At 42.6% G+C, this 12,078-nt stretch overlaps 1 protein-coding gene across 1 annotated transcript in view; it reads left to right on the top strand.

Annotated features, from left to right (window-relative positions):
* The first annotated feature begins 5,657 nt into the window (after window positions 1-5,657).
* TRABD2B (TraB domain containing 2B) overlaps window positions 5,658-12,078 on the top strand; it is a 254,239-nt gene continuing 247,818 nt past the window's right edge. Inside the window, exons 1-2 of the mRNA XM_087960234.1 lie at window positions 5,658-5,910; window positions 7,891-8,451. Of these exons, the coding sequence (XP_087816360.1) occupies window positions 5,785-5,910; window positions 7,891-8,451 (687 nt within the window). The 5' untranslated portion in view covers window positions 5,658-5,784. The remainder of the gene's footprint in view (window positions 5,911-7,890; window positions 8,452-12,078) is intronic.

The raw sequence follows: 12,078 nt of genomic DNA, 5'->3' as shown, positions 1-12,078 counted from the left end.
TCATACCTGGAAACACCCAATGTATATTAGGCCTTCTATGCAGCAGTTATATAGAACAGGGGTCCCCAACCACCGGGCCGCGGACCGGTACCGGGCCGTGGAGCACTCTTTACCGGGCCGCAAAGAAAAATAAAATAAAAAAAAATGGCGGCTTTCTTCGCCTTCGGTGAATGCTGCTGGGATCGGGGATCAAGGACACAAATGAAAGAAGGGGAGGGAGGAAGCAACCGAAGCCTGTCCTGCTCTCTGGCTCAGCTCTCTCAGTCGCTTTCTGCTCCTCCACCAGCACAGGAAGAAACTGCTTCAAAGAAGCGGGGGGTGGCTTTTCCTGTCGCCGCAGCTTCCCGAGCGCCCGTTCACCCCACCTCGCCCGCGCCCGCCCGCTCGCGGTTCAATCCACAGTGCTCCGTTCTGCCTGCCTGCCTGCCTGTCTGGTTGTTTAGGAGCAGCTTCGCTGAGAATAATAACTATTCGCCTCTTTTTATCAGCCGAAGCTGCTCCGAAACGAAGAAGGCAGGCAGGCAGGCAGGTAGAACGGAGCACTGTGGATTGAACCGCGAGCGGGCGGGCGGGCGGGGTGGGGGTGAAACGGGCGCTTCGGGGAAGCTGTGGCGACAGGAAAAGCCACCCCCCCGGCTTCTTGGGCTGCTGGAGGAGCGATAGAGTGACTGAGAGAGGAACGAGGCAGACACCTGAGGGAGGGAGGGAGGGAGACACCTGAGGGATGGGGCTGAGGGAGGCAGGGCCGAGGCGCTCCCTGAACTTGGTGGTTTGCTGGCAGACGTTTTATTACCCGACTAGGTAACAACATCAGATGTTACCTAGTCAGGTAATGAAACGTCTGCAAGCAAACTACCAAACTCGGATTCTCTCCCCCCCCCCCCCCCCCCCGGTCCTTGAAAAAATGTTTCTGCTTGAAACCGGTCCCTGGTACAAAAAAGGTTGGGGACCACTGATATAGAAGATAGGGATGGGGTTATTCTTCTCAAAAGGGCCCTCCCCAAGTTCTAGATCCCCATCCTCAACAAGATATAACTAGAACCAATTATATCATGTTTTTGTTGCCAAACAAAGACGAGTAAATTCTCTAGGACATTTCATTTTCGGTTATTTAATTTTTGTCACTGAACAGTCACTTTAACTATTGGCTTAATCTATCAGTTGAATTGTACATTATGTCTTTCTTGGCCACAGAAATAGTTACAAACCTTAAATAAAATGAGCTTGAAATATTAGATATTAATGCACCATTTATTCACAAAAATCACAGCTTTTCTTTTTCTAAGAACATTAATATAATTACCTTCTATTACAGTAAGCAGCAAGTCCAAAAATGATTGAATATGGCCATCCTTATAGAGATTATTGCTGCCTCCTCTAGTGTAGTAAGCTCCACACCAGGAAACAGCCAATCATCCTGCCCCACCAGGTTCAAATTATTTTCGTAAAAGAAAAGATAATGCTTGGATCCTGAGTGAAAGGGAGGAAATGATGGGTGAAAATATCAAAGAATTTTGCAAATAACAGTGCATATAATATATGTATAGATAGATACAGATACAGAGTATTAAGGGATACATCAGTAAGATGGCACCCAAAGGAAACTGCTGAGAAATGCTTGGGCATCAGACACGAAAGATCAAGCCGAGGAAATGCCATGGCAAAACAAGACTCTGCATAGGATGTACCATCAACAGTAGATGAGTTGCCAAACATTGGGAAGCCCTACCAATGGCTGGAAAGACTTGAATTGAAAGACAGCACAGAGAACAGCAAGAAGAACAAGGACTAAGTTCCAGGTCCATAGAAATGGGTGTCTACCACACTAGACAGGATCTGAGGTGCAGACCATGCAGAGAGGCCTGAGATAGTGTAACAATAGGGTGTAAGATACAGTCAGAAACAACACACACAGAACAGCATGACCAGATAGACCAAATAGGTACTTGGTATACAGGAACATCTGCAAAGTGTATAGTTAGACTCTCAAGCACAGATGAAAGAGTCCATAGAAGATTGCGAAGAATAATGGGGCTAAGATCTGGTGGGTAACAGATAAGGATCGGAAAGTAGCAGCACAAAATGACAACAGCAACATCAGCAAAAAGGAGTAGAGAGAGAAGTACCAGGATCTGAACTAAAGAGGATGTGGAAAGTAATGGTCAAAGTGTTCCCAAAGGTAGCAGGAGCTATCTCAGCTGTTCCTAGCACATTTCTTATGAATCAATACATTTTAAGCTAGTTGGTATTTTTTAATCAGCCAGAAATTGACTGTGAAATTGAAATTCTGTCCCTTTTTAAGTCTGTTTGATGTACAATGCATGTAAAAGTGGCAGGCCTTTGACTGTACAACTGTGGTTACCATCTTGAATTTTTTGACATTTCTATAGATGCCTTGGGCTACAGAGTGTAATTATGAATCCTGATCTACAAAGAAGCCTATATGGAATTTCTCCATGCTTGTGCTTCTAGGTGACAGGCAGCTGTCAGTTCGGAAAGGTGATAATAACTGACCTCTTCCTGAAAGGTGAGCCTAGCCCTAGAGGTTTTCTGCCTGAAGAAGACTTTATGGGTGGATAATAGGGCTGCAAAGAAAAGTTGTGAATTATCTGATCTTTAATTTAAGGAGTCTGCATGGCTGTATTTCTCTCGATATTAATAATACACTGCAGTTAGAAATTTGTGCAAAATGCTTTGAGCTTTGTAAAGGCATTTGAAAGGGTGATATATATTACACGTTTTGTTAATAATATTGTTCTGGTTTGCACTTCAGGAGGAGAATTCCAGATAAGTGTCTTTAATTAACCCAGAGATGCAAATAAAAATTAACAACAGTCACACTGAAAGTATGTTAACCAACCTGTTCAGCATGGCTTTCCACATACTGTATCAGTGCATTCTAGACATGTGGAAGTAAATTCTCATACTTCCTAGTCAGCAAATCCATTACAAATTAAAGGAGACAATGTCCAAGAGATTAAAAGGGAAGCAAACAGAACAGGCAAATACCAGAGTAATTAATGGTATAACATCCAATAATAGATGAGCTAAATTTGCAAGGCTATCTATCATTACCAAGCATTTTAAAAGCACACTGATATTAATGATTAAATAGCTTGGCCACACATTCTACAATTGTTTCCCTAGACAGAAATGATTAGAGACACAACTGCAGAATTCGTGACAATGTCTTTTTACACCTCTCATCTGTGGAATGTCTTTGATAAGCCCTTGATTCTTTTGAGTTTCATTTTTCTTTATATAGTACTCTCTGATATTGCTTTCTTGTCTGGAAAATAGAAAAAGGATCCAAGGAAAATAATCTGGATTGTTTTCGGAATGTCAAGCCTTCATTAATCCACTCTATGTATTCCCACTGTAATTATAACACAATGAAAGGCTCCAGACTAGACTTATCCTTGACATGCGGGATCTCCACCTGCAGAAGGGATCCATTTGTTTGCATTCTGAAGGAACATTGTGCTGGAAAGATCCTATTTGTGTTCTTTAGGATCCTGGCAAATGAAAAGTACACCAGCATTATACTGACTAGTAGTTTTCATTGTGGAATAAATATTTGTACAGAACATAGGTTAGTCTGGGGATGTGCAAAACATCCACCACATTCAGTATGGAATTAGTTTTGCATGATCTTGTGTCCAACACAAATATACACACACACACATACATACTTACATACGTGTGTGTGTGTGTGTGTGTATGTATGTGTATACACACACACACACACACACACACACACACACACGAACATATACACATACATCCATACATATATAAACATTTTGTACACAATAGTCATTGAGGGAAGAAAAAGCTAAGACCACAAAAGGTACGGAAAAGAAGATAGATACAGATAATCAGAGTTGGAAGGGACCATAACAGATAATAATAGTTGGAAGGGACCTTGTAGGTTATGTAGTCCAATCCCCTGCCCAAGCAGGAGACCCGACACCATTTCTGACATTGGCAGTCCAATCTCTTCTTGAAAGTCTCAAGTGATGGCGCTCCCACAACTTCCGAGGGCAAGCTGTTCCATTGGTTGATTGTTCTCACTGTCAGAAAGTTTCTCCTTATTTCCAGGTTAAATCTCTCTTGTTCAGTTTCCATCCATTATTCCTTGTCTGGCCTTCAGGAGCTTTAGAAAATAGCTTGACCCCTTCCTCCCTGTGGCAGTCTCTCAAATATTGGAAGACCGCTATCATGTCTCCCCTGGTCCTTCTCTTTACTAGACTAAAGAGTTTCTGTAACCGTTCTTCATACGTTTTAGTCCTTGTAGGTCATCTAGTCCAATTCCCCATACCCTCTAAGCAGGAGACCCTACACCATTTCTGACAATGCTTGGAAGATGGAGACAGCTGGATTACTGAGGTCTGCTAAGCCATGGGAGGGGGGAGAGAAAAAAATTAAGAGGTGATTCACATCAGCCTTGTCCCACACTCCCACCCATCCCCCAATTCCAAATTTTGTTTCAACCCAAACCTGGAACCATTAGGTTGTTCTTCTGAACCAAGCCTTGACCTGGAATGCTTTGATAGAATTAGAAGGTCCTCCACCCACCCACCCACCCGCTTTTTAGCATAGGCCGATATGACATCTCGCAGATGTGTTTGAATGCAGTTCCACAACTCTCTCCCTCTCCCAAAGAGTGACGGCTAGGGATGATGGGAGACGAAGCCCAAGAGGGAAAGGTTGTGAAGGCTGGAGGCGTATGAGGGATCGCGCCCAAAGGCTTTCGAAGTTCTCCTGGCCTTCGTTTCCTGGGTTGGAAATCTATCAGAAAAAAAACAAAAACGCCACAAGAGCTCATCAACAAAGGAAGGAATTGCTGCCGATACAGTCGCTACTCAGAAAAAGAAAAGGTGCACTTGAGACAAGGAAATGTTTAAATTAGTCCTTTGATCGTTTGTCCCTCGAATGATGTCCCCTTCCCTTCCTTCCTCCCTCTTTTTATAGATGTAGATATATATGTGAGTGAGAGCGAGGAAGATTTCCACACACACCCCTCCTCTGAGAGCCGGCCGAGCTTTGTTTGTGAGCCAAGCGCCCTCTGGCGGCGGCAGCTGTATCTTGCTTGCCTTTCACACGCGGGACGGGAAAGAAAAAGTTTGGAAAAGTTTTGGAAGTCGCGGTAAAGTGATGAGAGTGTGGTGGTTCGCCTCCCCACCCCCGCCTCCTGGCTTTTCCTAGCTGTGTGAGCGTGCGTGTGTGAAACCGACATGATGACATCCACAGTAGTGCCCGCCTTCCCGTGCCTGTTCAAATACCATTTCCCTACATCTAACGCCATCGAAAAACTAGGATCCCCGCTACCTCCGCCGTCCCCCACCCCACTTTCTCAGGGAAAGAGGGAGAGAGAGAGAGAGAGAGAGATCACTTTCTTTTCCCACCTCTTTCCTTCGAAGCGCCAAGGGAAAAATAGAAGACGGGGCAAACCCTCAGTAACTCTCGGCCAGCATAAAACGAATCTCCTCTGAAGTTACATTCGCTCCTCGAGCATGGTCGACGCTCGGGATCAGTATCGCCGAGGGCCCGCGAACCATCCTTGCGGGACCATTTAATACGGCCCCTTCCCCTCCTCCCCCCCCCCCCCGCCGTCCCGCCAACCAGGGCAGCGGATGCGAACTCTCGCCTTTTTTTTTTTTTGCACTTGTCAGATGCGGACGGGACATTGGCCGGCTGGGATCGAGACACCCGAGGCAAGCCGACCGGCGAAGAGTTCCTCTTAAAGCAGCCGGCAAGGCGGGTCCCCGGGGAAGGAAGAGGATGCAGCCCCACCTGGCGCTGATATGCGTTGCTGTGCTCGGGGGGGCCCTGCCGGCGTCGGCTCGACCCGAGCCCAGGAGGCGGCCACAGCAAAGGGACCCAAGGCGATGTGAGCTGCCCCGATCGGTGAGCTGGGCGAGGGAAGGAGGGAGGAGTGGAGAGAGGAGAGACGCACGCGGCGGAGGAGGGGTGGGTGGCGGGCATTCCAAGTAAGGAGAGCCCGGGCAGCGCCACGTGCGGGATGATCCCTGGGATGATCCCCGAAGATGGGACCTCGTCAACCAGACGCTTCCTTCCCAGAGTCCCTCAAGGACCCCGAAAGCTTGGACTTTGCGTTTGGGGCCCTTAAGATCTGGGGGAAGCGGGCGTTGGTCCTGGCCGCGCTGGCATCTCCAGCATCCCATCTCAGGTGGCCTAGCTGGGCTCTCTGGGGAGCCCTGCCTCTGGCCGGAGAAGCAGGACTGGAAGAGTCAACTCGATAAGAAGACAGACTTCAGCTTCCGTCCCTTCCGCAGCATCCAGCACACTGGGCTGCTTGACCGGGAAACGGTAGCAATCCTGTAGTCAAGCGGTAGACTTTTCCTCCCGCCTCTGCTCGCCAAGCATTGGAGCCTTTCCTATCTTTTTTTCAGGCATCTTCTGAAAAAAGTTTAGGCCATACCCAGATAGCTAATAATATAGGTATGATTATACTTATATGTGCTGCTACTCTTATTCAGCAGAAGCAATGCGAATAACTCTTAGGGTCCTTCAGTCAACTTTTCCATACTCCATAATTTGGATTTATTTCAACAGGGGCTTCTCACCGGTGATATATAGTTTAGTAAAATAAAGGTAGCATAATTTACAGCAGAATGCCACCTATTCACTGTGCTGAAACTGCAGCCACTTTAAATAAGTTATAGTGCCAAACTAGGACCTGTCTTCATCCTGCCATGTCCTTCATTAGAAAATTGGGGCCACCTGTATTGTAGTGTCTCAGCCTAAGCTACCTCAGACTTGTCTTTAGGCTAGGCTGAAGAAGTAGATTACTCTGTATACACTGTTTTGTGATCCTAGAGAAAATGGGGCATCTCATTTGCAAAAACTCATGTGAGTGCAAAAACTCATGTGAATGGATTGTCTTGATCTTTAGAAGCACTGTGATTATTACCTGTATCATCTCCTGCCTCAGGTTATATGAAAGCCAGTGGAACTACATACACACTTGCTTCCACTTTAGGATCAAAAGACTTGCTTCTGACAGGAGTACAGGCGACATAAAATTAGTATGTACTACTGACAGATTATGGCTCTCTGGGACAATCTGGGATGTCTCTGCATCGTAAGCCCATGCAGACTGGATAAAAGAATTATTACAAGGTATCTCTTAAGTATACATTTCTGACCTGAAAGAAAATAAATCTGTTCCACTGAGTGCAGCTTTATATATGTGTCTAAGGTATATATATGTTCTGTCCAAACATGTACATATATAACAATGAACAACATGTACATATATAACAATGAACACATTTTTGCTTGTATTAAAGTATTTCTGTGGTTCCAAACATAAACAGAAGGCCGTTTAAAGTACAGTAACCTATAAAGGAGAATATTTGTAGCTCAGGGTTGAAATGAGGGGTCCTTGGTTCTCTCTGAGCTTGGTTGTTTTCTTGCAGACATTTCAATACCCAAAGTAGGTAACATCATCAGTGCAAGCTTAGAGAGTACCAAAAACGGTAACCTAGTCTGTTGTTATAGCTCTCTTCATCTCAAAGAACAGTCCATTAGATGTTAAGGCATAATATATCAGTTAAGTGACTTAACTCTGTAACTTTCTCTGCAACAGATACGTTTTACATTTGTTAAAATGTTTACTGAATTCAGTAGAAGTATTATAGCATAGGTAATATCAATAGATATTGCTTCAATATCTCATAGGTTAGTATTATGTGAAACAATAGTCTCCAAATAAATCCAGAATAAGCGACAATCACAGTATATACCTGCATTTCCTCTCTACGTCATTTACTTTCTCTCCCCATATTTGTTGGCCTTAAATGTCTTGGTTCACAGCGCTGTCCCTGATGCTGATTAGTTTCCTTTCTGATTTCTTTTGCTTAGCAAAGAGACCTGAACTCTTTCCTCTGGACAATCCGGAGAGATCCTCCTGCCTACTTGTTTGGCACCATCCATGTTCCTTACACACGGGTGTGGGATTTTGTTCCTCAGAACTCCAAAGCTGCTTTTCAAGCCAGCTCCAGTGTGTACTTTGAACTGGATCTCACGAACCCTTCCACTATCTCAGGCCTGGCCAACTGTCAGTTACTTCCTCATGGAGAGAATTTACAGGATGTGCTCCCCCAGGATCTCTACCATCGCCTCAAACGCCATCTTGAGTATGTCCGGTTGATGCTGCCTCACTGGATGACTCCAGATCAAAGGGGCAGAGGCCTTTACGCTGATTACCTTTTCAACGCCATAGCTGGGAATTGGGAACGCAAAAGACCTGTCTGGGTAATGCTGATGGTCAATTCCTTGACTGAGACGGACGTCCGTTCACGAGGAGTGCCGGTGTTGGACCTTCACTTGGCTCAAGAGGCTGAAAGGATGAAGAAAGGAACAGGAGCTGTGGAGAGAGTAGAAGAGCAATGTCACCCTTTGAATGGGCTGAACTTCTCCCAGGTAAGGGCGGTGTGTGTGTGTGTGTGTGTGTGTGACCTAAGATCTTTTAATTTTCCAGAGAGTGTCTTCCCTTTAAAATGAGCTGGCATTAGTTTGGGGCAGGCAGAAACTGCCAAATGAATTAATGCCAGAGGCTAATGCATCCTAGGTGTATATTCTTCAATGAACTTTCATGAAATTCTTCTGTGAAATGTAGATTTGCGGGAGTACAGATAATTGTTTTTCCTCTTTAGATAATGTGATAACTGCAATAAAGTTACAACATAGAATCCTAGTGCTAGAACAGGAGGTTAACACTGAATACCTGCACAACCTAAGAATCAGATGTAAAGCCTCCTTGGTACATGTATCTTTTCTAAACAAGAATGACACGTATGTTTAGGATGAAACTCCATTACTTGCATGTATGGTTAAATATGAAAACTGATTTTTGAAGATAACCTTGAGGAGCATCTGGAAATCGGGTATGGTAGGAAAAACATCAATGCCGCAATGATGCCTTGGTTTTGAAAAGAATATCAGATGTGTAATATATGACACACACACATACACACACACAAATAAAATAGATAGGCAGCTAGCTCTTTCTAGGTGTGTCTTTCAACGAGCATTGATACTGGTGTCTTGGAGGTCAGGATTATTGTGTCAGATGCTTTACGTGCAACAGTGAGAAGCTACAGAAAATTGTCTGACATGATGTCACTATACATGTTAATGACACACAGGGGAGGGAAAAATACAGCCATTTAGCCTGGATCTGCTCCATGCCAAGATAGAAAGCTCCTTAGCACCCCATGCATTCTGTGGAAAGACAGATGCTTTATATTTCGTCAAACTCATCTGGATCCAGAAGTGGGTTGCTTCCAGCTGTTGCATGTTGCATCTGAGCCTTTCTTTCATTGCTTCTGGGCCCACATGGTCTCACAGTTACCCCAGTACCTGTTTTAAAGGGATGTATGGAATAAGAATGTATGGAATCCAGTGCAATTCTATACACATCTAATAAGCAATAAGCTCAGTTGAATTCCTTCAGAGAACATACAGACAGGAGTGAATCTTCAATACAGGATATTTGCTGTTTTTATAGTTATGTAAAATGCTGGAGTGCTCCTGAAAGAATGCAGTTTCTAATTGTATTTGGAAAGGCCTTACATTCTCTACCAAAGAATGCTGATACAGTCTTGTTTTCTATTTCTAAATGTAGATGTTATCTGTATGTTATATACTTATACTACAGTATATATGAGTCAAAAGAAATGCATTATTTTGGGCATTCATAAGGGTTGTGTTTCCTTATAACCAATCTATATTCATTTTGTGTGTGTGTGATATTGTTTATAGTAAATGCTATGATGTTAATTCATTTTTGTGTTGCATGTATATGTGTTTATGGCATTAAAATATGGATTGTAAAATTACAGCTGCTCTTCCTTTACAGCAAAACCATCGTCATTAGACATCCGTTGTGCTCACAATCTAGATTTATCTCTTGATCTAGGTAATGGGCTTTATATGCTTCACTGAAGAATACATTGTCTATGAGATTTTGGATGGAGCACTGTTTTTCATTAAGCCCCTCTCCCAAAGGTCACCTGTAAAAATATGTAATGAGTGGATCATCCAGCCAAAAAAATAGATGGCAGGGTTGAAATAAAATGGGGAAAAATATTCTAACAGATTTGTTTTGTGGTTGCTTGTTTGTCCAAATAGTTTCAATTTTGATACAGTCACAGAAAAAAGTATGTGTGAAAACAATCAGGTCTTTTCTTAGAAAATGTTATAATTATCTGTTAAAGGAGAAGTACGGAATTCATGCCCTTTGGATTTTGCTTGACTAGAGTGGGTTGTCTACAGTATATTGATAACAAGGAAGGTGAGACTTATTTGATTCTCATTTTTCTTATCCATTGACCATATTGTTGGTGTCCACAGAAGCTGAAAGCATGAAAGATCACAAATTTTCTACCTTGGATTAAAAGACTTATTAGGAATCCTTTTCAAGTGAGGGTTTTAATTCAAAGCACAACTTTTTTTCTCTCAATTGGTTATAACAATGCATTGAGAGAATATTGCTAGATTTTTGTCTTCTCCCTTATGAACTGTTGGCTGGGCTGTCAACCAATGATGTACATTTTTGCCATCTAATCCCAAAGATTCTCCTCTAAGCAAATGCATTTTTACATCTGGAATTCAAATCCATTTTTGTCCTGTTCTGGAATTACAAGAAAATAGGGCTATGCAAACGTTTAAAATAGGCTTTGCTGTTTCAGTAACAGTTTTAGTATTGGCACTGTAGAATTAATATTTTCAGGATTTGAAGGGTGTTAAGCAGGGGTGGGATTCAAATTTTTTAACAACTGGTTCTGTGGGTGTGGCTTAGTTGGTGGGTGTGGCTTGATGGTCATGTGACTGAGTGGACGTGGCTTGGTGGTCATGTTATTGGCTGGGTGTGGCCAACTCAATATCACTCACATCGAAGTAAGAGGGAAACAAAACTCCAGAGAGGTTCCTGAGACAGGAAGTCTAGTCCTGCCAAGAACATAATAAGGGTTAATGGAGAGGCAGTTTCTGTAAGCAACACCAGAATGTTTCCTTCCTGCCTTCCTTACAGGATTAGGCCAGTAATTTCTTCTAACAACTGTTTCTCCGAACTGCTTAGAATGTTAACAACTGGTTCTAGTGAATAGGTGCGAACTGGTAGAATCCCACCCCTGGTGTTAATGGAATTACAAATCTGTTCATCAATTTGATTATTTGTATGCAGTGAATATCTATTGCAAAACATTAGTTCCATGTATAAAAGAACTTTTAAAAAATGACTAGAAGAAGTCCAACCAATTAGTAGCAACTGATGAATATATGTTCTTCAGCCTACTTGTTACAAAGTGAACAAAATATTTGTTACAGTTTCATTGAAGAGTTAATGTTCAGATTTCTATTTTAAATGCAGACTGCAGTACTTGAAATCAAGTTCACAATAATTAGTAGAGACTCACAGTGCTGCTTATGATGCTGGCATCTCTATCAGGTCAAATAGTACTTAAATCTCTTAAAAGTCCTTCATAAAAATGTACAGTGGGAAAAATTTCAAATCTGAACTACATAACATATTTTTCTGGCTCTAAGGATGAGCTCTATTTTAATCTCTCAGGATGAGAACTAATGCTAGTTTAGATTTCTTCTCCCCGAGAGTCTGATTTTAACTCTGCACATCATTATTCCTTTACTTTCCTTTGCATTTTTCTTCATAATAAAGGGGGAAAAGATTAAATGCTCAAAAGAGGGCTTTGGTTTTATAAATCCATTACTTCCAGACTCATTGATTTGGGATAGTTGAACAATTACTGTCATTCACAAGCCAGTGTCTTTCAGATTTAAAGATACCTGGATAGTTTTTACTTTGGCTAATGAATGCAGATCATCCTAAGGTGGATGCTGTGTTTTTGTTTTTATTGCAAGTCCTTTATGGAGTAAAATTGACATGGTAGCAGAATTAATGTGTAAGCGGGCATCTGAAAGATACATTAAAAAACCACAGACAGTCTTGCTGACAGCAATAGAAGAAAAATAAAAATAAAAGGTAGCTAAAAAGTCTTTTCTATCATTTTTGTACCGCATTCTAAGAGC

Source organism: Notechis scutatus, chromosome 3, assembly GCF_049901735.1.
Source record: "Notechis scutatus isolate UNSWTSFEM ecotype Mainland chromosome 3, rNotScu1.2, whole genome shotgun sequence".
Lineage (NCBI taxonomy): Eukaryota > Metazoa > Chordata > Lepidosauria > Squamata > Elapidae > Notechis > Notechis scutatus.
Note: the sequence above shows the minus strand (reverse complement) of the source record. Positions and strands in the feature narration are given on the sequence as shown.